Genomic DNA, 24,399 nt, shown 5'->3' with positions numbered 1-24,399 from the left:
AAACTGGTAAAATTAAACGCTTATAATTACGGTAATTGAGCAAATTCAATACTCTCCAGCTGGAGCTTTTCATCCTAATTACAAAAATAACAAGTGAGCAAAGGCTATAGTCGGGACGGGGCTGACCATGTGATACCCTATACCACTACCCCTGTGCATAAGCTTTTCACTGGTAAACATTTATTTTAGGGAACATAATCCGAACAAATCGGAAAATTGGATGCATTATCGGCTATTGCCATTTCTCTGCTATTTTACCACCTACGACAACCTACTTTACATCGTGGTAAAGGTGATATTTTCTACTTTCCCTGCCAGATTTTGCTTTTGATATACCTCCTAAAGAAACAGAGATATTGGCTTTGAAATAAAACGTTGTCTTTTTATCCTCCTAAGTTTTTGGCCCTTTCCGACCCCTAAATATTATTCGACCATCACCAAAATCAATAGGCTTCTTCCCCTCCGGGACCCCCATCAATATCCAAAATTTCGTGACGATCCGATCAAAATTGCGACCTGTAGCGTGATGACAAGGTTTAGATGGACAGACGGACGGACACACATAGCCATATGGACTCAGCTCGTCGAGACATTCATTTTGGTATATTATTTCGATGCGTTAAAACTTTTTGGCCAAAACCAACTTATAATACCCTCCCCACATAGTGGTGTAGGGTATAAAAAGTTCGTCGAATGAAATAATCCCATGCTTCCCGGGATATGGACCTTTCAAGTTCAGAAAATTCTCTTGTTTATAACTTCGCAATTTTTCAATGGATCATGATAATATGATTACTATCGTAAACTTTAAGGAATATCATACACAGTATAATGTATATCTATATTGTCGGGCTTCGGTCCGGGATGTAAGACTTTCTCCTATGGACAGGTGCAAATCTGGGACATGAGAACAAACTTTTCTATTCCAAGTAAACAACGGAATTTTCGGAACTTCAGAGGCACATATCTCGGGACGTATGGATGGAGTTTTTTACTGTTTCATTGTCGCAGTTATCAACCCAATAAAGCTACAAACGAAATTATTAAAAATTCAGACTTAAATGCACTAGATTGACTTCAATTACAAACATCTTACCCCCTAAATAGGTAGAATACCAGAATACCACACATTGCTCATTGTTTATCGCCAAACTTATTCGGTGCAAACATATCTACTGGGTTTTTAATTGCTGAAACCACCAAATACATATTTTAGATGCTTTAAAGGCGCTTAATTGCACACCATCACTTTTTTTACATGCATATATCACATGTCATACTAATGCTTGAATTATTATTTGTTGCAAAAAAAAACTTTACTTTTAACGTTATATGACTTGAGCTCCAACAATTTTTATTATTACACACCATTGAAGTAATTGGAGCCAATTTCATACATGATTACATTACAAATTATTTCTGCCAGTATTTTGTTTATTTACAATTGGATGTTGTTTTGTCATTTCTTGTCATATCTGAAAACGATGACGCATATACGCATGGCTGTATTTGTATTTTTTTTGATTGATGAGTTACAGATTTACAGAGTTGTATTGCCATTATTCTAATGACTTTACCTATATTATTATGCCATGCAAAGATTTATTGACTTTAAAGATTATAACAAATTCAAAATCAATGATTATTCTCAGTTAATAAATGAGTTTGACCTGAGTTCTGTTTACAATACTAATGATGTTGACTTTCAATTATCTGTGTTGAATAATCTTATCAACTTACTGCACGCCAATGTTCCAACAGCAAGAGTCAGAGCAAATTGTAAGGATTCCTTGTGGATGAATTGTAGTGAAATAAGGCAGGCTAGGAAGGAAAGGGATATATCATACTCTGTCTATCTTAAAAACTCAAGTCTTGAAAACTGGAAGGCTTACAAGCGTTTAAGAAATAAGGCTAAGTCCATAATTAGAAAGATTCGTTATCAGTTTGGTAATTCTTATTTTAAGGATGTCAATGGTGTAAACTTGTGGAGAAAAATTCGACAATTAGGTTGCATTGAACGTGAAAATTCTGAAATTGATGTAAGTGAAGTTCAGACTATTGCAAATAACTTTCTTAGCAATATGAGTCCTTCTGATAATTCTTCGTTCAATTTTGACAGTTTTGTTGAGGATGCTGATTCGTTTTCCTTCCGCTGTATATCTGAATATGAGCTGTCAGCATCATTAAATTCTATTAAATCAAACGCCTGTGGCTATGACTGTATTCCGATCAAGTTTATTAAAAAAATTTTTCCCGCAATTTCGTCTGTTTTGTTGCATATATTTAATACTGCTCTCACCGTCTCCAGTTTTCCTGATATGTGGAAACTTGGGAAAATAATTCCGATACTTAAGGATCGCCAAAACTCTATTGGAAACTATAGGCCGATTTCCATATTACCTGCGTTATCAAAAATACTTGAGAATGTCCTTAAGGACCAAATTCTGGAACACTACCGTCGTATATCGTTTTTTAGCCCTTTTCAGTTTGCTTTCCGGAAAAAACATAATACAACTTCGGATTTGCTCTCTATTACTGAATCCATTAGACAACAATTGAACACTCATACCAGCTGTATGCTCGTTTCTTTGGATATCACTAAAGCATTTGATCGTGTTAATCATTGCGTTTTGATTGAAAAGCTTCGTGACAAATGTAAATTTTCTAAAACGGCGTGTCGCTTAATTTACTCATACCTTTCTGATCGTAGACAGTATGTTTCAGTAAATGGTCTTGATTCTACTGTTGATTATGTGACTTCTGGTGTACCTCAGGGATCAATTTTAGGTCCTATTCTCTTTCTTTCATACATTAATGACATAGTTACTGCTGTTAAAAGTCCAATTTGTGATCCTTATGTCTTTGCAGATGATTTTTTTCTATTATTTAAGTCCTTTGATTCTGATAATTCTATAAACTCCCACCTTCTTTACGTTTCTAATTTACTATCACATAATAAGTTGGAATTAAATCCTCTTAAAACCAAGGCAATGTTTTTCCACTCTCGTAATCAGTTCTCTTCTGGTTTCCGAATTAAGGTTGGGGCCACTTTTATTGATAATGTGGATTCTATGAAATGTCTTGGCGTAATTATTGATTCAAGCCTTAATTTCAGTTACCACATCGATGATATATCAAGGAAAGTTTGCCTTATCTTAAGAAGACTTTATAGCCTAAAAGCGTATACTCCTACATCTGTGAGGAAAACATTAGCATTTTCGTTATTGATGTCGTTGGTAAATTATGGAATTGAAGTTTTTTCCGGGACCTGGGATTATAATCTGGATAAAATTGAAAGTATTATTAGGAAAATTGTTAGATATGTCTATCAAATAAGTGTACATAATCACGTACTTACGTTCGAGTTATTGGAAGTATTTCTTGGTTGCAGCTTTAAGGTCTATATTAAAACAAGGAATATCTCACATTTTTATAAAATTATTAAATATCAACAGCCTGAAATATTGGTAGATCAGTTTTTGTTTATACACTCAACACGAAACGTGCAAATTGAAGTTCCTTTGGTGAGAAATTCTGCACTTGAGCATTCGTTTTTGGTTCGGGTTTATAGAGTTTGGAATTATTTACCGAGTCCCTTGAAAATGTTCTCTTATTCTAACTTCACATTTAAGAGGAAGCTAATAGCAGAGCTGAGCAGAACCGTGAGAGAGGAAAATTTAAGAGAGAATTAATATGTAATCTTTCTTGATGTTTCACTACTTATTTCAGATTTTTTTATACATTAATGTTGTCTTAAATCGTATACAATGCAAATCATTAAAAAATATAAATAAAAAATTGCATAAACTTTTAATTGTTAATGGTTCACATAAAACTAATGGTACGTTTTCACAATTTGTCTGTGTGCTAGCACACAGGCTTGCTCACACCTGCTGATAGTATTTTTCATTTCCCAACAAAAAAATCTTAAAATTCTTAATATTTTTTTGTTATTTCAAAAAGACTTCTGTTCTATGGGACCATAAAGGAAAATTTAACTTAGATTTTTATCTTTAAACATTTAGTAACATGCAATATTCATATGGCTGGGGAGCCGTTTATCGTTTTTTCTATGCAATTATCTTTAATTATTATTATTACTTTTGAATTATAATTGTTACTACCATAGTATTTGCTTTTTTATTGTAATCTCCAATACATGTATAATTGGCTAGGAAGCTTTCTATGTATTGATTTTTAATAAATAAATAAATAAATTCCAATAATTTATGGACATTTCCTTGTTTTGTTTAAAGCTGTGTTCCAGAACTAAAAAGGTTTTTACAATTTTTACGACTTTTACACATTTTACTCGAAAAACCGTTCCCGTACACAAAATAGTTGTAAAACGTTCACTTCTCTTTAAACGAAAATGGCGCTGAATGACGCTCTCTTTAAAAACTTTTTACACGACAAATTTGGGCGAGTAAAAAAATAGTAACATGGTTGCCGGCGTCTGATTGGCTGATACGCCGACTTTGACATTTGTTCCAGTTTTTTTGACGTATTTTCCATTATTCCGTTCCCGAACTATTTTAAAAAACTTGTGTGTGAGAACAAATTTTTTGCAGTTCTCTCTTTTACGAGCTTTACTATTAAAAAGTACGGGAACGAAGCTTAAATGTACGTTGACACTAAGGTTTACAAACAAAAACAAATTTCAATGTGGTTGTTGTTGAGTTGTATTTGTTGTAGTATTTATTTTACCTTATATTTGTTCTACCATGATTAAAAATGGTAAAAGTGTCAAAAATATCAAAAGTTGTAAACTGCTCTCATATGGATAAATCGAGGTTTGCATTAGAGCTTTTGTCTTTATGCAGAAGCATCGACATTGGCATCGACATATTTGTAATATGTTATTTCAAAATTTTCTTTATGTTGTTGGGGAAATTAGAACAAAAATAATTTTTTATAAAGGGATTAGACACCTCATATTCAAACAGCTGGTGTGATACCACTACCTTGGTAATTGTGCCATGATCAGAAGCAATCAAGGTCGATGGTCAGACTAGCACGATTTCAACATGGCGACGTCAAGTTTATAGGCGAGGGGTATGAAGTAGTGAAACCCATGTACATGGTTTTCTGTATTTGTTGTGTTGCCTCTTCTTGTTATACCCCGGTTACACTTAACCGAATTAACCCACTAGGTTTGGATTTCAAATGTAAATTCCGTAGCGCAAACTTCAAATAAATCCTCTCGAAGTTGGTTAACCCGACAAAAAACTCTAGTGTAACCGTACTATTATTCGCTGCAAGTTGTTTTCTTCCATTTTCTTTCATTTTTTTTCTCAAACAAACGTTAACAACAAAACAAGCATAAAAAGATTTAATAAAAACATTTAATTAATGAAATAGTGAAATTTAACTATTAATATTAATTTAATTATTAATGTTAATTATTTTGTGTTGCTTTTCAGTTTATTATGTTTGTTTTGTTTTTATTGGTATGAGCAACACAACAAACGTGAATGTTAAAATTAAGTGGACACGAAAAATCTTAAATTTCACGTTAACGAACACTAAGTCCCGGTCCACACTAGCGTGAATTTCATAAAAAAAATTCATGAAATTAGGTGTTCTTAAATCGAATTCCCCACTACAGCAATTTTATGATTTTACTCTACTATGGACGTCGATCTAGAGACGCATAATTTCATATCAAAATTTCAGTGAAATTACTGTAGTGTGGCCCGGGACTAACGAAACTTGAAAAGAAACTTTAACGAAATTGGTTTCAAGAAATCTTGCTAGTCTGACCATCAACATACGAAACTTTCCCATTAGTCCCGGGCCACACTAAGAGTAATTTCACTGAAATTGTGACATGAAAGTAAAAGAAAATATAAAATAAAACGGTCTGTTTGTTTCATACGAATATTGCAACAAAGCAAAATTGCAGAACACCTGAAACCGTGTACAATAGTTTCTTGAAATTATGCATTTTTCCCAAAAAATGCAAAGTTTCATGTCAAAATTTCATTGAAATTATCTAGTGTGGCCCGGGGCTTATTTTGGCGTTCTTACTTTCAAGCCACACGCTGAAACTTTCATACTAAACTTTCCCATTATTTTAGCATTCTTAGGTCGAGTTCCCCAATACAGTAAGTCCCGGCCCGCACTATCGTGAATTTCATTAAAAATTTCATGAAATTAGGCGTTCTTAAATCGAATTCCCCACTACAGCAATTTTATGATTTTACTCTACTGTGAAAGTCGATCTAGAGCAAGCATGGTCACATTTGGCACGGCGGTGCCGATGATTTTCGGCAATTTACACGCACACGACCCGAATGCACAAAAAGAGCGTACAAAAGAGAACAAATGTTTTGATTTGTTATTGTTTTATAGCTTGTGTGAATATAAACTTACTAACACACTGTAAAGGCAGGCGTACATAAGCTGCTCTGCCTGATTACCTTGCTTTCCTGCTTCATTTTTGACATAATAAAAATAAAAGAATAAAGAAGGCCGAAGCAATTTCTAACTGGGTTGCCCTTTTCTTTTTTATTCTTTTATCAGAAGTAAGCAAGGTAAGCAGACAAGGCAGCTTATGTACGCAGGCCTTTATAAGTTGCCAATATTTTGAACATTTTCTCCGTTCTCTTTTTGGTCATGCCTGATCTAGAGACGCATAATTTCATGCAATTTTTTCAATGAAATCACTCTAGTGTGGACCGGGACTAATTTCATAAAATCACTTTAGTATGTCGATGGTCAGACTAGCAAGGTTTCTTGAAACCAATTTCGTTAAAGTTTATTTTCAAGTTTCGTTAGTGTCCACACACTTAAACGTGAAAATTAAGATTTTTGCGTGTCCTCTTTATTTTACCATTCGCGTTTGTTGTGTTTCTCATACAAAAAGAAACACAAAAGCTGTGTTCCTTTACTTACCTGAGGTTACCATTTTTGCCGTTTGTTACCATTTTTAACCTGCAAAGCGTTCCTTAACCCCGAAAAGTGGCAAAACTGGAAGCAATTTTTAAGAGAGTGAGAGTGGAGAGATAGGAAGATGGCGTTCTCTTCTACCACAGGCTACCAGCAAAACATTTAATTAATGAGTTTTCGACTTTTGAGTCGAACGCTGACAAAACTAAATGAAAAACTGTGAAATAAAAGACGAAAATTGATTTGTTTATGTTTCTTTTTGACATTGCTGCCACATCTACCATTTTTCCGTTCCTTTACTTTTCTGGTAAAAATGTTCATGAGAGAGCAATTTTGACATTTTTCTCTTTTACCACCCTTACCATTAAAAAAGTAAAGGAACAAAGCTAAAATAATTAACATTAATAATTAAGTTAATATTAATAGTTAAATTTTTACTATTTCAATAATTAAATGTTTTTATTAAATCTTTTTATGCTTGTTTTGTTGTTAACGTTTGCTTGAGAAAATAAAAATGAAAGAAAATGAAAGTAAAAACTTGCAACGAATAAGAAGAAGAGGCAACACAACAAACAGAGAAAACTATGTACATCCCCAGCAAAAAGTTTGCATCCGCGGATGCAGTTAAATCACTAGAACAATTGCCGCTGGAGTACATCTTTTCCTATGAATTCACCTATGAATTTTACAAGAGAGCGCGCAGTTAGGATGCACTCCATTTTGCTTCCACGGCACACAGCTAGGATGCACTTCATTTTCGATCCAAATCACAGCCTTTGATGTAGTGTTTTGGATTGAATTTAAATGCAGTCTAATAAAGATGTTATAAAATGCAAGCCATTACAAATATCCCAAAATAAATGAAATACATTGCTTATTCGTGTAAAACAAGAATATTAACTTTATTACATTAACACAAATTATAAAAACTCTCCATTAAATTTGATCGTAACTAAGTTTACTTCCTCTACTCTGCTTTTATGACATCGAAATTGATATTGCTTCATCATCCAAATGGTTTTTCATTTTTCCTCCTACTTCAGTTCAGATTTCCAAAAAACTCCAACTCCATTTCAAAAATAATTTGCGTCTCGTGAATTACAGCAATGTTCATTACTTTAGTTTGTATTTCTTTATTTTTTATAAAACAAATTCTTAGAATTTTAACACTCTTTCTTGTGTTCAGAAAAAAAGATCAAAAAATTGGCTTGCTTGGCTAGGGATCTTTAAGCGAGTGCTTCCAAAATGTATCGAGCGCAGTGCATTTTCATAATTCCGTGTGGGCTGCATCGAAAGATGTATCGAAATCATAACTCTGCATTGCACTACTTCCAAACTCTTTTGCTGGGAATGGGCAAAAATGTAACTGCAATGAAAGGGAATAGAAAATTTACTATGGTTTAAATATATACTAATCGTTGAACCGTTTACTTTTCGTTCATGTTTTGCCGTTTTTCTAAAAAGCCCTACCTTTTTAAATTTTGTATTTTGTCTGTCATAATTAATTTATTTCGATTAATGCTCTCATTTGTTAGATACGGGACATATTTTGTCGTTGTTCGGAAAGTATTTCTACTTGAAAACCCATGGCGGAATAAGAAGGTGTTAGGGGGTGATAAAAGAATAAAAAAGAAAAGGGCAACCCAGTTCGAAATTTGCTCGGCCTCCTTTATACGCTGTTTATATATAAACGGATTTAACAAACCGACTGGGTTTTAAATGTCAATTCCATTGCTTATATTTCAAACAAATCCTCATAAAGAAGGTTAACCCTGCAAAATCTCTAATATAAACAGCATATAATTCTTTTATTTTTATTATGTCAAAAATGAAGCAGGAAAGCAAGGCAACCAGGCAAAGCAGCTTATGTACGCAGGCCATCACATCGATAACAATAATCGGGCCATTCATGGTATAAGTAAAGAGGTAGATTTAAATAAAAAAAATCTATAGAACCCTTGTTTTTCTTGAATTCCTAAAACTTCAAAATAAAAGCAACAAGTGGGTTTGTTTACAATGCATATTTTGAGCATTTTATAAAAAACGCGAAAAATGAATGAAGAGTTAAGTTTTCTCCACATAATCGAGCTGTGAATATGATAAACTGATTGTTTCAAGGCAAATCTCACCAATTCCTTCCATACAAATGGTCTAAAAACAATTTTAAAAATCATTGAATTCGATTGTTTTTAAAATTGTTTGGCATATTATTCAAACACCACACACACATACACAGTTTGTTTATATTGTTTTGAAGTTTTAGGCACACTCGAATGAAAAAAAATTTAATTGACATAAAGCTTTGGCTAACCTTTCTTATTAAACCATGGGGCCATTTACCTCACAAACGCCAACATTTGTTCACAAATTTTGACGTTTGGTCTGGTAAATGGTCCGATTATTGTTATCGATGTAACACATTATTACACCATGTGAAAAACGTAGAAAAATCGTCTTTCGTTCTCAGATTTTTTATGAGGAATCAAGCAATTTATTTGCATTTGAGGGTCGAACAACGAATAGAGAACAAACGACGTACCGTGGAAACGGGCTATTAATCCACAAGTTTTGCCGTTTTAACTACTGCTCTGTTCCTTTACTTACCTGAGGTTACCATTTCTTACCATTTTTAACCTGCAAAGCGTTCCTTTACTTTAAAAATCATGCAATTTATATGAGAGCAGTTCACCACTTTTACCATTTTTTGCCACTGTTACCATTTTCAAAAGTAAAGGAATATACCATACATGTTTCTTTGCCTATTTAAAGCCTTTACCTAATTAACTGCGTGTTGCGTGTGCGTTCAAAAATACAAAAAAAACATATATTTCAAATTGAAAACAAAAACAAATACATGTATTTTGTTTTTGTTTTTTTGAACGCACACGCAACACGCAGTTAATTAGGTAATAGCTATATTACATTACGTGTATTTCATGTGTATGTTTTGAATTTTTTTGTCCTCGTGTAATTCTTTGTGTGTGCGAAAAATGACATTTTACATATGATTTATAATTTTTGCTATTACACCAGTATATGTTTTTTTTTTTTTGTGTGACATAACCTATAAATGTAAACAAATCCTTTATCAAATCGATTTATTTAAGTTTCGTTAAGAAATTATTTCTTTCAGCAAATTTTGCAAATTCCTGCTTTCATCAAAACAAACAAATCAGCTGTTTTCGATTTATTGTACATACAAAAATAGGAAGGGCTCTAAAACGAAAAAGTTACACATGGGTTCGCACATCATTTTGATAGATGAAATTTTTTATATGGATCACACTATGTGTACAACATGTAGATGTAAAAAATGCAAAACATACACATTAAATACACATAATGTAATATAGCTATAAAGGCTTAAGGGTTAAACAGATTGTGGTGTGGCCACCGCGCCTAATTTCTTTAACTAAAACTCGATTTATAGATCCCTTGCTTTTAGTTTTCAGCTTTCGTTGTGTGGTGGTTTGTTAGGAGTTTATTTTAGTTCTTAAAAACAAGAATTAATAAAAATTTAGGATGTCTGCTTCTATAGAAATACCTCTTCGTGATACCGATGAGGTAAGTGAACATAAATATTTGGTTTTCATTCGGAAATAATTTGCAATATTCATGATAGGTTATAGAGGTGCATCCCGATCAATTGCCAGAATGTGAGGAAGTTTTGAGTATTTTGCGGCAAGAGCATTCACAACTCAATACTTGGGTCAATGTGGCGGTATGTAAAAACCTTGTGACGTTTTTATTTTGTTGCGGAAAATAAATGTGATGTTCATGTCTTCCAGCTTGCTTACTACAAACAAAACAAAACCGATGATTTTGTTCGTCTGCTTGAAACGGCACGCAATGAGGCCAACACCGAGTACCGAGAAATGGAGAAAGATAAAATGCGTTGCTACGATATGTTGGCGGCGCACTATGTGCATGAGGCGAATCGCGAGAAATCAAAGGACAAGAAACGGGAACTCTTCATGAAGGCCACCAACTTATATACGGCAGCCGACAAAATCATTATGTACGACCAGAATCACTTGTTGGGTAGAGCTTATTTTTGCCTTTTGGAAGGGGATAAAATGGATCAAGCTGATGCCCAGTTTAATTTCGTTTTGAATCAGTCCCCCTCGAATATACCCTCATTGTTGGGTAAGGCATGTATTGCTTTCAACAAGAAAGACTATCGCGGTGCTTTAGCTTTTTACAAGAAGGCATTGCGAACAAATCCCAATTGCCCGGCCAATGTACGCATGGGCATGGGACATTGCTTTCTAAAGATGAATAATCCCGATAAAGCCAAGTTGGCATTTCAACGTGCCCTTGAATTGGACTCGAATTGTGTGGGTGCTTTAATTGGCCTCGCTATACTTAAATTGAACTTGCATGAGCCGGAATCGAACAAAATGGGTGTACAAATGTTGTCAAAGGCCTATACCATTGATTCGACTAGTCCAATGGTTCTAAATCATTTGGCCAATCACTTTTTCTTCAAGAAGGACTATCAAAAAGTGCAGCATTTGGCATTGCATGCCTTCCACAATACCGAAAACGAGGCAATGCGAGCTGAAAGTTGTTATCAATTGGCAAGAAGTTTTCATGCTCAAAACGATTATGATCAGGCTTTTCAATATTATTATCAATCGACACAGATAGCACCGGCGAATTTTGTGCTTCCCCACTATGGTCTGGGTCAAATGTATATTTATAGAGGAGATACCGAAAATGTGAGTTCTTGCTATGAGAAATGCTATTCTTTTTACTAAGTGCTCTTCTACTATGTTTTCCAGGCTGCCCAGTGTTTTGAAAAGGTCCTAAAAATACAACCAGGCAATTATGAAACCATGAAAATTCTTGGTTCTCTTTATGCCACATCCAGTTCACAGACAAAACGCGACATGGCTAAGGCCCATTTGAAAAAGGTCACTGAACAATTCCCCGATGATGTTGAAGCTTGGATTGAATTGGCCCAAATCTTGGAACAAAATGATCTACAAGCCTCTTTGGCAGCCTACGGTACGGCGTCTTCAATTCTAACAGAAAAAGTTAGAGTTGAAATACCCGCTGAGATACTGAATAATGTAGCGGCTTTGCAATACCGTCTGGGCAATCTTAAAGTCGCCAAGGAAAAACTTTTGGAGGCATTGGAAAGAGCCAAAGCGGAGGCGCCAAATGATTCGCAATATTATGACTCCATATCAGTGACAATGACATACAATTTGGCCCGTTTGAATGAGGCAATGAGTAGTTTTGATGTGGCCGACAAATTGTACAAGGACATATTGAAAAAACATCCCAATTATATTGACTGTTATTTGCGCCTGGGATGTATGGCCCGAGACAAGGGTCTAATTTTTGTGGCATCTGATTTCTTCAAAGACGCCTTAAATATTAATAACGATAATCCAGATGCAAGGTAGGTTCATTTTTGTAATTTTTTTAAGATAAGTTCCAGTGTCTAGTTTGTTTGTAAAATATTCTTTGTTTAAATAGTTTTATTACATCTCTAACTAATTAAAAAAAAAAAAAAAAAACATTATTCCACAACATCCCATACAGGACAAGGGAGACTTCTCTCATATCAATGAGTGCACCCCGATTCATATTTAGCTCAATGATATGGGACCTACTGTTTATCGCCGAGTCCGAACGGCGTGTCCTAAGACACCACTTATAGAGAAGTTTTTCAAGGCTGAAATACTCAGGAAATGTCGCCAACATTACTGAGGGGTATTTTGCCACCGTTGAAAAATGTTTGGTTTTGCCTGGCCAGGGAATCGAACCACCGACCTTCTGCGTGCAAGGCGGGCGTGCATACCATTGCACCACGGTGGCACCCACTCTCTAACTAATTACTAATTCTAAAAGTCTTTTTATGTACAAAAACCTTATTAAAGGAGTCTTACTCCTTGAAGAGATTTTCTGACCATACGAAGGGATGTTCTAAAGATAGAATAACTCTTAAGAAGGGCCTTCTATCAATAGAAGACACCTTGAAGGTGTTTTCTATTTATAGAAACCTCTGAACCTAATGGAAGACCATCTATACATACACACAAAACATTTTAAATGGAGTTTCTGTCAATAAAAGCCCTCTTCTTATTAAGGTTCTCCTTTCAATTGAGGTTCTCTTCAATGAGTCTTCTTCCAACAGAAGACCACATGAATGGTTTCTTTATATGCAGAAAACCTTTAAGCGAAGTACAATGTATGCAGAAGTTTAAGACGACATCTTCGAGGGATCTTTTATCTAGAAAAAGAAACACTTTAAAATTCAGCCTTGCTTATATTTTCATTATTGTATCAAAATGTATTTTCCTGTCTTTTTCTTTTACAGATCACTTTTGGGCAATTTACATTTGGCCAAAATGCAGTTCGCTTTAGGCCAAAAGAATTTCGAAACAATTCTCAAAAATCCTGCCACCTCACAAGATGCCTATTCGCTCATTGCTTTGGGCAATTTCTCATTACAAACATTACATCAACCCACAAAGGACAAAGACAAGGAACGAAAACATCAGGAAAAGGCTTTGTCAATTTACAAACAGGTTAGTCAACTTCTTGGTAATATTCTTCCGAACAAAAAACACGAAAACTTAATTTCTTTGCAGGTTCTGCGCAATGATCCGCGTAACATTTGGGCTACAAATGGCATTGGAGCTGTATTGGCACATAAAGGCTGTGTCATTGAGGCCCGAGATATTTTCGCCCAAGTTCGTGAAGCCACAGCAGATTTCTGTGATGTTTGGCTTAACATTGCCCATATTTATGTGGAACAAAAACAATATATCAGCGCCATTCAGATGTATGAGAATTGTATGAAGAAATTCTACAAACATCATAATGTGGAAGTAATGCAATATTTGGCCAGAGCCTATCTGAGGGCCAATCGTTTGAAGGAGGCAAAAATGGTACTTTTAAAGGCTCGAAAAGTTGCACCCCAGGACACAGTAAGCAAAGCCATTAAACAAAATTTAGTTTCAGTTTCTAAACATGTATTTTATCATAATTTTCAAGGTTTTGCTGTTTAACATTGCCGTTGTTTTACAACGTTTGGCTATGAACATCTTGAAAGATGAAAAATCCACTTTGGAAGTTGTATTGCAATCTGTCCATGAGTTAGAATTGGCTCAAAAGTAGGTGGTACTCTAATTTAAATACAAAATCAACTGCTAAATTCTTGTATTCCCTCAGATATTTCCAATACCTATCCGTTCATGGAGACAAAACACGTTTCAACATCGAAGTTGCTGGCATTGAGGCCAATCAATGTCAGGATTTGTTGTCACAAGCCCAATATCATGTGGCACGTGCTCGTCGCATAGACGAAGAAGAGAAGGCCTTGAAACGCAAACAAGAAGAAGAACGTATGGCCTTCAAAATGCGCCAAGAGGAGGAACGTCGCAAACGCGAGGAAATCGAGAAGGCTTCACGCGAACAAATGTTGGCCAAACGTCAAGAATATGTGGAGAAGACCAAGAATTTGATGTTAACACTGGATGTAGCTCCAGAAAAGGAACGCAAAAAAGGTAAATACGATGGAGAATTCCACAAAGTTATAAATAAAATTTTAAAATATATCTTTTAGGCGGCGGCAGGGGACGCAAGGATGAAATTGTCACCGATTCTGATGGTAGTGAAGGTGGTGCTGGACGTACCGAAGATGGTGGTGGGGAACGTAAAAAGAAATCCAAGGGAGCACCACGCAAGAAGAAGGAAGGTGGAGCACCACGCAAACGTAAGGCAAAAGAAACCTACAATAGTGACAGTGATGGAGAAGGTGGCGGTGCCAAGGAAAAGAAACAGAAGAAGAAACAAAAACTCAGCAAGAAGGCTGCTGCCATGGAAGACAAGATATCGGCTAAACAACGCATGAAAATTGTTTCGAAAGCTACCATCTCAACAAGTGAATCGGATAGTGACAGCAATGCTGCTCCAAGAAAACGTAAAACAGACATTGTCAGCGGTAGCGATTCTGATGCTAGTGCAGGAAGTGTTAAACGTGCCCGCAAACGTATTGCTTCTGGCAGTGAATCGGATCGTTCCCGATCAAGATCTAGATCCGGGTCACGTTCGGTGTCTCGTTCTCGCTCACGTTCAGTTTCTCGATCACGTTCACGCTCAAAATCAGGTAGCCGATCTCGTTCACGCAGCCGCAGTGGTTCCCGCTCCAAATCAGGAAGCCGTTCTCGTTCACCAAGTCGTTCTCGGTCACGTTCTGCATCGAAATCTGGCGGAGGTTCGGGATCTGGATCAGGTTCTGAGTAATTACAAATAGACAACACAAAATCGTAAATACAATGCATATATACACAGATAGGTATATTTATATAAAGAGTCATCATGCAAGAACTACTATGTATAGATCCATTTTAATAAATGTAAACAAATGTACCATTCAATACAAACATTTAAAAAATCGTTTAATGCAACTCAAATCAACAAGTTGTTGCTACAACAACAATTTACAATATTTAAAATACATTTCAAAATGTAATTTGTTTTGTGTTAGAATAAGGGTCGATTAGGGTTAGCAACCGACAGCGAATTTAATAATAGAAATGTATTTTTATTCATACTCTTTTACAATTAAATTAATAGCTGAAGGTTCAAACACTGATATTGAGTGGATTTGACAAACATTTCCGTCGTTTCACTTATTTTAATAGTATGATTTTCTTTTCTGGCAACGCATCTACAGTTTAGTTGTCATCCATAATCGACCCCTAAAAAGGTATTCACCTATAAATATGTACCTCTAACGCAGCAAACTATTCGGCTAATGTCTCGTTTAGGGCACCTCTCGGATCGGACTTCCCCAGGAAAGCTATATATCGTTGTTATCAGTGTAACAAGGACTACCTATGGTCAACATTTCAGGCTGATCTGAGAGGTGCCCATAAACAAGACTTGTTTCAGCTTTTCTACCGGCTTGGCCGTTTATTGTTGCCATGACAGTTTTAATACTGATTGACACCAAACCTTCTCCTTCGCCGTTTGCTTAGACTACCAAAGGGTTTGTATCCAAACACTTAAAACAAAATTCTCCTCAGATTCTATGACGAATCCTGTACAATCGCATAGCACTGGGAAAAATTAAATTAACTGCTATGGTACAACAAATAGTTTACTATTCTTCCCAAAACTACTAGGAAATCATTCAACAAAGCGAGTAAGACGACATTTACCACTGACTGGATTACTTACAAGGTTAAAATCAAGAATGTCTTTCTTACTCCCGCACTTGGAAAGGGAATTCAATCACAGCTGTTTGGATTTTGACTACACAAGTCACACATTAAATAGTAGATCATTAAATTCAATGGGATGCCAGCTTTCACTTTGGGCTACACGGCCATTTTTTAGGGCGCTCATGTATTTTCTTTAATCTCATTTTTCAATTTTTTTTAATTTATTTTATTCATAAGAGTGACCTAGCCCATAGGGCCATGAACGGTTCCAAAAACATCTATAGGCATTATGAATTTCTTTAATATTTTTTGCAAGTCCCTTTAAAAGAGTAAACAAATTTACTTCAATAAATAATAAATTACTTTCATTTATTTTAAATGCCTTTCAACATTTCTTTGAAGGCACTTTTATTTTGTACCAAGTATTTCCGAATTTTCTATAATCATATCACCAATGATGTCACCCATTTGTTTTGACGATCGCAAAACAAAGGAATGATCAATCTTCTTCGTATCCAATTGGGCATCAATGTCGGGGAATTGCTCTTTAAGTTGATTAAAGTATTTCACTGGAACCCAGCCGTCAGTTGTGCCATAGTAAAGTTTAAGTAACGGCAGATTATCACGTATTATATCCTTTTGTAGACCACAAACACGTGCCATTTCATCTTCAGCCAAGAAGACAACTTTCTCGGTAACTGTACATTTAATGTATTTTAGAACGTTATTTAAATGATGACTGGGTATCGATGTAAACCAAAAATATATTTGCACTAGTAGGATGAGTAAAAGATTAGGCAAGCGATTTAGCAAGGCAATTAGAAAGCCAAAAACGGAATACAAGGGTAAGCCAATTTTTGTAAATACCCAACCGTTGGGGGATTCAATCATGCGTTCGATTGTGGGAAAGAGTAAATAGCATTTCTTGATACGTTTTCGTATTGATTCGTTCTGCAAGAGTTGTAGAACCATCCAGGCGCCTATGGAATGACCCATTAAATGAATTTTTACATTTTCGGGAACATATTTCTCTATGAATTCAGTTTTGTGACGAAGTTGTCCTTTCAAATCGAATAGCTCTTCATTGCCCTTAAGTTGTGGTACTTCTCGAAGGCTATTCTCTGGTGGATCATCATGCCCAGCATGTCCTGAAAATACAAGAAATATGTAGGTATATGTTTAGAATGTTGTTAGTTTCTCGTCTACGGAAATCGCGATAAAGTTTTCCCTGTTAAAGGCGGAGCTTTCCACTCTGGCATAATTTTTCTTATCAATTTTTTATATTGATTTCTTTTTTTATTATGGTAAAAAATCGTAAATATTACTTGGCCTGTTCCCGTACTTTATAAAGTGGTAAAAATCGTAAAAGTTGTAAAAGACGTAAACGATTTTCATATAAATTTTGTGTACGGGAACGCAAAATGTGTAAAAATTGTAAAAACTTTTTAGTTCTGGAACAGAGCTTTTAACTACCTTTGCTACTTTTACTATTTTTAAAAGTAAAGGAACAGACCAAGTACATAGGTATTTCGAAAAAATAAATATCTTTTGTGTCTAATAAAAAATCGAGGCTGAAGATTACGAGCGCTTTTCGAGTAAAAAAGTGGTAGCACTAAAAAAAGATATTTTCACTTACAATTATATTAATAGTACGTTTATATTAATAGTACGTTTATATATATTTAACAAATCCACTGGTTTCAGATCTCAATTCCTTTGCGTGTACGGCATATAAATCCTCATTAAGCCCGTTTTTGTAAGGCCATGTTTATATTATAACCTTTTGCAGGGTTATATGCTGTTTATATTAGAGCTTTTTGCAGGGTTAACCTTCTTTTTGAGGATTTATTTGAAATATAAGCAATGGAATTGACATTTAAAACCCAGTGGGTTTGTTAAATCCGGTTATATATAAACATACTATAACTTATTTCTGTTCGTTCGTTTATATTTGTAATAATTTAGACATCCCACAGATGACATACAGACTTAATTTTTCGAAGATGAGTTCCGTATTTAGTTAAGAATTCCTCGTTTAAAAATAAGCGCTCTACATTTGCGATAAGGCTAGAAATCGATCTACAAAATTTGACAGTTCGTGTGCGTAGAATAAATTTTTTACAAAAACAGGGGGGTAAGAAGGTTAACCCTGCAAAAGGCTATAATATAAACATGGTCTAAAAGTCACAAAAATGTGCGTATCATACGAAGGTTAAGAGAAGCAAGCAGCTTGTGATCTTTTTTACATCCTGATGAAATGGTTATAATGCTCAGAAGAGTGGGCACGATACGGAAAACATAGACATCGCATGAACCGTGTTCTGCATGAGCTATAAGCCGCTAATGATATGGTTAAACATGATTAATAAATATAAGAGGCTGAGCGATGAGCTGTCCGAAATCATACTCTAGGCACATGGTAAAGTCCAAAACATTGGCGGAAAGCTCACTGGAACAGTCAGCTCAAAACTCAAGAGTAACGCAGAAAACTAAGTTAATTCATGTTAATCTAAGTAAGTACTGCTAAATTTTTTGAGTACTTCTTTACAACCTTGTTTCTCGATTTTCAACTAGCCTCTTACCCATAAAGTAACCTTTATCATGAAATGCAAAATCATCATCGGATGCGTCAGCTTTCACTTTGACATATACATACATACTCACCAATTATCCAAACGGGCATTTTCTTTTCCAGACGTTCATGTAATGTTTCACAGAACTCTCCATAGAATCCAGGTAGCCCAGGATTGCCAGTTATACAAATGGCTATTTCTTTAGTCTCATCTAGTGATTCCTCCACCCATCCACCGTATGTGATGATACGTGTTGGAATATTACAAATATTAACAAAAGCTTCTTTCATGATTTAATTATAATTTGCCCTTTCAACTTTGTCCAGCACTATCTCCCTTCCTATTCGTTGTTAATAGCAAAAGTACAGGTGAAATCAGCCGGCTTTTGAAAACTATCTCGAGCGATCATGGAAGTGTATTGTTGTTGTGTATACAGTTAGTCAACTAAATTATTGCAAACAAAGCATTTTTAAAAATTTGGATTTTTAATTAGCAATTACTACAAGAAATTCGTTCTCTAATATTGGGTTTTTTGTTCATATGAGTTGATTTACCTGTTTATGACAACATCAAGCGATAAATGCAGAAATCGGTAGGAAATAACATAAACCACAGGCAAAAGGTGTAGGAATCTCGTTTTTTGGTGTCAACTGAATAATTGCTAAATGAATGATCGTGCAATAAAATCGCGTAATCCCCCTAGATTTTTAAGGATTTTTATGGCTTTTCGATATGTGGAGATGTAATCTCTTGACGCTTCATAATGTGTTGTCATTAGTATCGTGCAGCAAAGACGGTATATTCGGAAAAACCCAGTGTCCGGTAAACCCGCTTCTGAGAATTTGATGCATTTGGCCTATTCCAATTATAAAAATGGAAAATCTAATTAATCACTGAAATCACTTCTCTTAAGCTGAGAACGGTGTACAACATCATATACCGTTCCGAGAGAGAATCGTGGGCGCTATGAACTTTATATTAAATATTTGAATACAGGACTATATAGTAGACAGCCTGAGCATATCCGGAATGCCATATGAAGCTTCTATGACTTCCCCCGATGACGTAATTACAGCTTAAAGTACTCAAAATATGCAATTATTACATGATTCATCGTATGTTTTCTATATTTGTTGATAAATATTCGCCATAATTATTTCAGAAAACGTATTGTATCGAGCGTACAACATCTTCTTAATATATTAGTGTCGAAAAACCCGCAAAAAATATTTTTTTGTATCCGAAAAGGACGAAATTCTGGGTTAAAACTCGTAAAAACCGATTTTGAGCTATATCTCAAGAACAAGAGCTGGTGGAGAAAAACCGTGAACAGATTTGAAAATCGCTCGCCGATTTCATTTAGAAAAAACAACAACATCGGTTGAAACAAAAGTCGTGTTGACCAGTGTAATTAAAGAAATCAACGATATACCCCAAAACATCCTCGGAAAATTGGCTCTTCAAATTGAAAACGATTTCGGAGTAAGCGTATCAAGGTCAGGAAAGTGCCACATAACACCAATTATTCATCGGGAGTGGCTAGGAAAAAGCCATTGCTCCTAAGCATAATATAGAGAAGCGATTATGGTTTGCCAAAAAGAACATTCCACGCCCTCCATGGAGTACTGGGATGACGTTATATAATCTGATGAGACGAAAATTATGTTATACTATCATGATAGGCCCTAAAAAGTATTGCGAAACCCTCTCACAGCCCTGGAAAACAAACATTGAATACACACCGTAAAGTTCGGAATACTGTCAGTTATGACATTTCAAGAAGATGCGTTAGTAACATCCGGATTTTGGAGAAAGAATTTTAAAGAATGATTTAACCAACAGCTTCCAGAAATTTGGGTTTATTGACTCAGAAAATTTAAAAAAAAAATGCAATATTAATACTACCAAGACCACGACACTAAACCAGCGTCGCCCATAATATTTCCATCAATACTAAAGCAAAATACCCCTCAGTAATGTTGGCGACATTTCCTGAGTATTTCAGCCATGTAAAACTTCTCTACAAAGTGGTTTCTTAAGACACGCCGTTCGGACTCGGCGATAACAGTAGGTCGCAAATCATTCAGTTAATTTGAATCGGGTTGCACTCATTGATATGAGAGAAGTCTCCCTTGTCCGGTATGGGATGTTTGTGGAACAATTATTATTATTATTATTACTAAAACATGTGTGTATGCATGGATGAAAAAAACAACAACCACATGATGTTCATCGTTTGTTTATGTACACGTACCATGTACGTGAGAGAGAGAAGCAAATGCAAAAACAAATCAGTGGGCGCCCTCACTAGACTGTCTTTGCAAAGAAGCGCGTCCCTGCCCTAAACATACACCTGATTTATGTAGGACTTGGTTGTTACACAACTGCACCAAAGTTATTGGTACTCCAGCCCAAAGTCCCGATATTAACCCCATCAAAATGTATGGGTCCACCTGAAGAAAGAGAAGGCGGGAAAAGGTCGCCAACTAATAAGACCGACTTAATAAAATACATCAAAGAAGAATGGGGAAAATACCATTGGAATATGACATTACGAAACTTACATATTTACTCAATTCCGGGACGTTTATAAGCTGTTATTGACAGAGCTCCGATTTACTCGCGAGTGAAAATATGGGGGGAGGTGGTAGTTTTTTGTGGGTCCGATTTTTTTGGTGGGAGTGGGGCTAGTTCATTTGGGGTTGGGGTAAGCTTTTGTTTGGCGGTGGGGACGGGGCAAGTTATCCCCTCATCTTGCTCAAATTCGAAAAGAGTTTCACTCGCGAGTATTCGGAGCTCTGGTTATTGATGACCGAGGTGAGCATACGAAATATTAAGACCAATTTTTCCACAAATACTGTGTAAGACTGAAAAGTTGGGAATTTTGCAAAAATTTAGTTGACAGTATAAAATGAGTTGTTCTCCTTTTTGTTAATTTTAGGAAGGTTTTGAGTGAAATTTAACAATTTTTTTATTTTATTAATAAGCATGTGTAAAAATTAAACTATTAACAAATATATCAATATTGTTATTTATTTAAAGTAATAAAATGTTGTTTTATTTAGAAAATTGTAATAATTTCAGTTTTGCAATAATTTAGTTGACTAACTGTAGTTTCAGTTGTTGACAGCTGATTGCAATTTAGGGACATGGAAATCGACACCAACCACAGGTAGCTCCATATAATTGCTTCCTTTGTTTGGTTTTGGAACAATAGATGTTGCCAACCAAGCGTGCTTTTAAGGGGTAAATTTCAGAAAATCGAGAATATTTATTTGATTTATTTGTATTGATTGAATAAATAAAAAAATAAATATTTGCTTATTTAAAAGTAAAAGTAGTATAGATATGTCTTTACGATAACCCAAAAATTTGTACAAATTCGTACAATTGAGATTTTTTGACAGTTCTGTGACTGAGAACTTGCAAAGTTTTGCTGGGAATATTTGTCCCGTAAAAGTTGATCAATGTAAACAACTTAAAATGTTAACATTTTTGTTTTGAAGTTTTATTTGGAGTTTTTTCGACCTTTCAAATTTGTATGTCAATTGATAAATTACTTCAAGCTCGCGGTTATGTTTTTGTCATAATGTGTATACCACCATCGATTGAGTTGTATACATTTTTTTGTGGAATATAATAAAATGTTTAAAAAATACCATTTCGGCTGGCTACGTCGGTGGACACATGTGTGCAAAATTTTAGTTCTCTATCTCAATTCATTCGAAGGATAGCGTGATTACAAAAGGCGGACCGAAATGGCTAAATCGACTTTGAATTTTACGCTGGTAAAGAATATATATTAGGGTTATAACTTTTTTACAACCTCGCATCCCTGTATGATATTTTGATGAGTTTTTATGTAATGCTTGGATTACATTTACGAAATCCACTCGATTTCAACTGCCAATTCCATAGCTCAAACGTCAAATGAAATCTCATCTGGATTTCATTATAAAAATGGAAAATCTAATTAATCACTGAAATCACTTCTCTTAAGCTGAGAACGGTGTACAACATCATATACCGTTCCGAGAGAGAATCGTGGGCGCTATGAACTTTATATTAAATATTTGAATACAGGACTATATAGTAGACAGCCTGAGCATATCCGGAATGCCATATGAAGCTTCTATGACTTCCCCCGATGACGTAATTACAGCTTAAAGTACTCAAAATATGCAATTATTACATGATTCATCGTATGTTTTCTATATTTGTTGATAAATATTCGCCATAATTATTTCAGAAAACGTATTGTATCGAGCGTACAACATCTTCTTAATATATTAGTGTCGAAAAACCCGCAAAAAATATTTTTTTGTATCCGAAAAGGACGAAATTCTGGGTTAAAACTCGTAAAAACCGATTTTGAGCTATATCTCAAGAACAAGAGCTGGTGGAGAAAAACCGTGAACAGATTTGAAAATCGCTCGCCGATTTCATTTAGAAAAAACAACAACATCGGTTGAAACAAAAGTCGTGTTGACCAGTGTAATTAAAGAAATCAACGATATACCCCAAAACATCCTCGGAAAATTGGCTCTTCAAATTGAAAACGATTTCGGAGTAAGCGTATCAAGGTCAGGAAAGTGCCACATAACACCAATTATTCATCGGGAGTGGCTAGGAAAAAGCCATTGCTCCTAAGCATAATATAGAGAAGCGATTATGGTTTGCCAAAAAGAACATTCCACGCCCTCCATGGAGTACTGGGATGACGTTATATAATCTGATGAGACGAAAATTATGTTATACTATCATGATAGGCCCTAAAAAGTATTGCGAAACCCTCTCACAGCCCTGGAAAACAAACATTGAATACACACCGTAAAGTTCGGAATACTGTCAGTTATGACATTTCAAGAAGATGCGTTAGTAACATCCGGATTTTGGAGAAAGAATTTTAAAGAATGATTTAACCAACAGCTTCCAGAAATTTGGGTTTATTGACTCAGAAAATTTAAAAAAAAAATGCAATATTAATACTACCAAGACCACGACACTAAACCAGCGTCGCCCATAATATTTCCATCAATACTAAAGCAAAATACCCCTCAGTAATGTTGGCGACATTTCCTGAGTATTTCAGCCATGTAAAACTTCTCTACAAAGTGGTTTCTTAAGACACGCCGTTCGGACTCGGCGATAACAGTAGGTCGCAAATCATTCAGTTAATTTGAATCGGGTTGCACTCATTGATATGAGAGAAGTCTCCCTTGTCCGGTATGGGATGTTTGTGGAACAATTATTATTATTATTATTACTAAAACATGTGTGTATGCATGGATGAAAAAAACAACAACCACATGATGTTCATCGTTTGTTTATGTACACGTACCATGTACGTGAGAGAGAGAAGCAAATGCAAAAACAAATCAGTGGGCGCCCTCACTAGACTGTCTTTGCAAAGAAGCGCGTCCCTGCCCTAAACATACACCTGATTTATGTAGGACTTGGTTGTTACACAACTGCACCAAAGTTATTGGTACTCCAGCCCAAAGTCCCGATATTAACCCCATCAAAATGTATGGGTCCACCTGAAGAAAGAGAAGGCGGGAAAAGGTCGCCAACTAATAAGACCGACTTAATAAAATACATCAAAGAAGAATGGGGAAAATACCATTGGAATATGACATTACGAAACTTACATATTTACTCAATTCCGGGACGTTTATAAGCTGTTATTGACAGAGCTCCGATTTACTCGCGAGTGAAAATATGGGGGGAGGTGGTAGTTTTTTGTGGGT

The 24,399-nt window shown here is 35.3% G+C and overlaps 2 protein-coding genes across 2 annotated transcripts; one reads left to right on the top strand and one right to left on the bottom strand.

Moving 5' to 3' along the window:
• Nucleotides 1-10,301: 10,301 nt before the first annotated feature.
• Ctr9 (RNA polymerase-associated protein Ctr9) lies at nucleotides 10,302-15,382 on the top strand. The gene is made up of 9 exons (XM_073981024.1): nucleotides 10,302-10,455; nucleotides 10,514-10,612; nucleotides 10,680-11,612; nucleotides 11,676-12,301; nucleotides 13,223-13,433; nucleotides 13,497-13,835; nucleotides 13,903-14,021; nucleotides 14,080-14,414; nucleotides 14,474-15,382. Exons 1-9 carry the CDS (start codon nucleotides 10,414-10,416, stop codon nucleotides 15,151-15,153), a joined length of 3,384 nt encoding a protein of 1,127 aa, XP_073837125.1. The 5' UTR covers nucleotides 10,302-10,413; the 3' UTR covers nucleotides 15,154-15,382.
• A 1,032-nt stretch (nucleotides 15,383-16,414) lies between these two features.
• On the bottom strand, nucleotides 16,415-19,081 carry sturkopf (lipid droplet associated hydrolase sturkopf). The gene is made up of 2 exons (XM_073981041.1): nucleotides 18,741-19,081; nucleotides 16,415-17,224 (listed from the first exon to the last, which is right to left on the bottom strand). The coding sequence occupies exons 1-2, from the start codon at nucleotides 18,937-18,939 to the stop codon at nucleotides 16,485-16,487; spliced, it is 939 nt and encodes a 312-aa protein (XP_073837142.1). The 5' UTR covers nucleotides 18,940-19,081; the 3' UTR covers nucleotides 16,415-16,484.
• Between the last annotated feature and the right edge of the window lie 5,318 nt (nucleotides 19,082-24,399).

This window comes from Musca autumnalis, unplaced genomic scaffold (assembly GCF_047663935.1).
Source record: "Musca autumnalis isolate F117 unplaced genomic scaffold, ASM4766393v1 scaffold_4, whole genome shotgun sequence".
NCBI classification, from domain to species: Eukaryota; Metazoa; Arthropoda; class Insecta; order Diptera; family Muscidae; genus Musca; species Musca autumnalis.
Note: the sequence above shows the minus strand (reverse complement) of the source record. Positions and strands in the feature narration are given on the sequence as shown.

Bases quoted from the DNA above. Each gene is read 5' to 3' on its own strand.
- Ctr9 (XM_073981024.1), top strand. From the start codon at position 10,414: ATGTCTGCTTCTATAGAAATACCTCTTCGTGATACCGATGAG. The intron at 10,456-10,513 runs GTAAGTGAACAT...TATTCATGATAG, and splicing joins CTCTTCGTGATACCGATGAG to GTTATAGAGGTGCATCCCGA. The intron at 10,613-10,679 runs GTATGTAAAAAC...CATGTCTTCCAG, and splicing joins ATACTTGGGTCAATGTGGCG to CTTGCTTACTACAAACAAAA.
- sturkopf (XM_073981041.1), bottom strand. From the start codon at position 18,939: ATGAAAGAAGCTTTTGTTAATATTTGTAATATTCCAACACGTATCATC. The intron at 17,225-18,740 runs GTGAGTATGTAT...TTGTATTTTCAG, and splicing joins AATGCCCGTTTGGATAATTG to GACATGCTGGGCATGATGAT.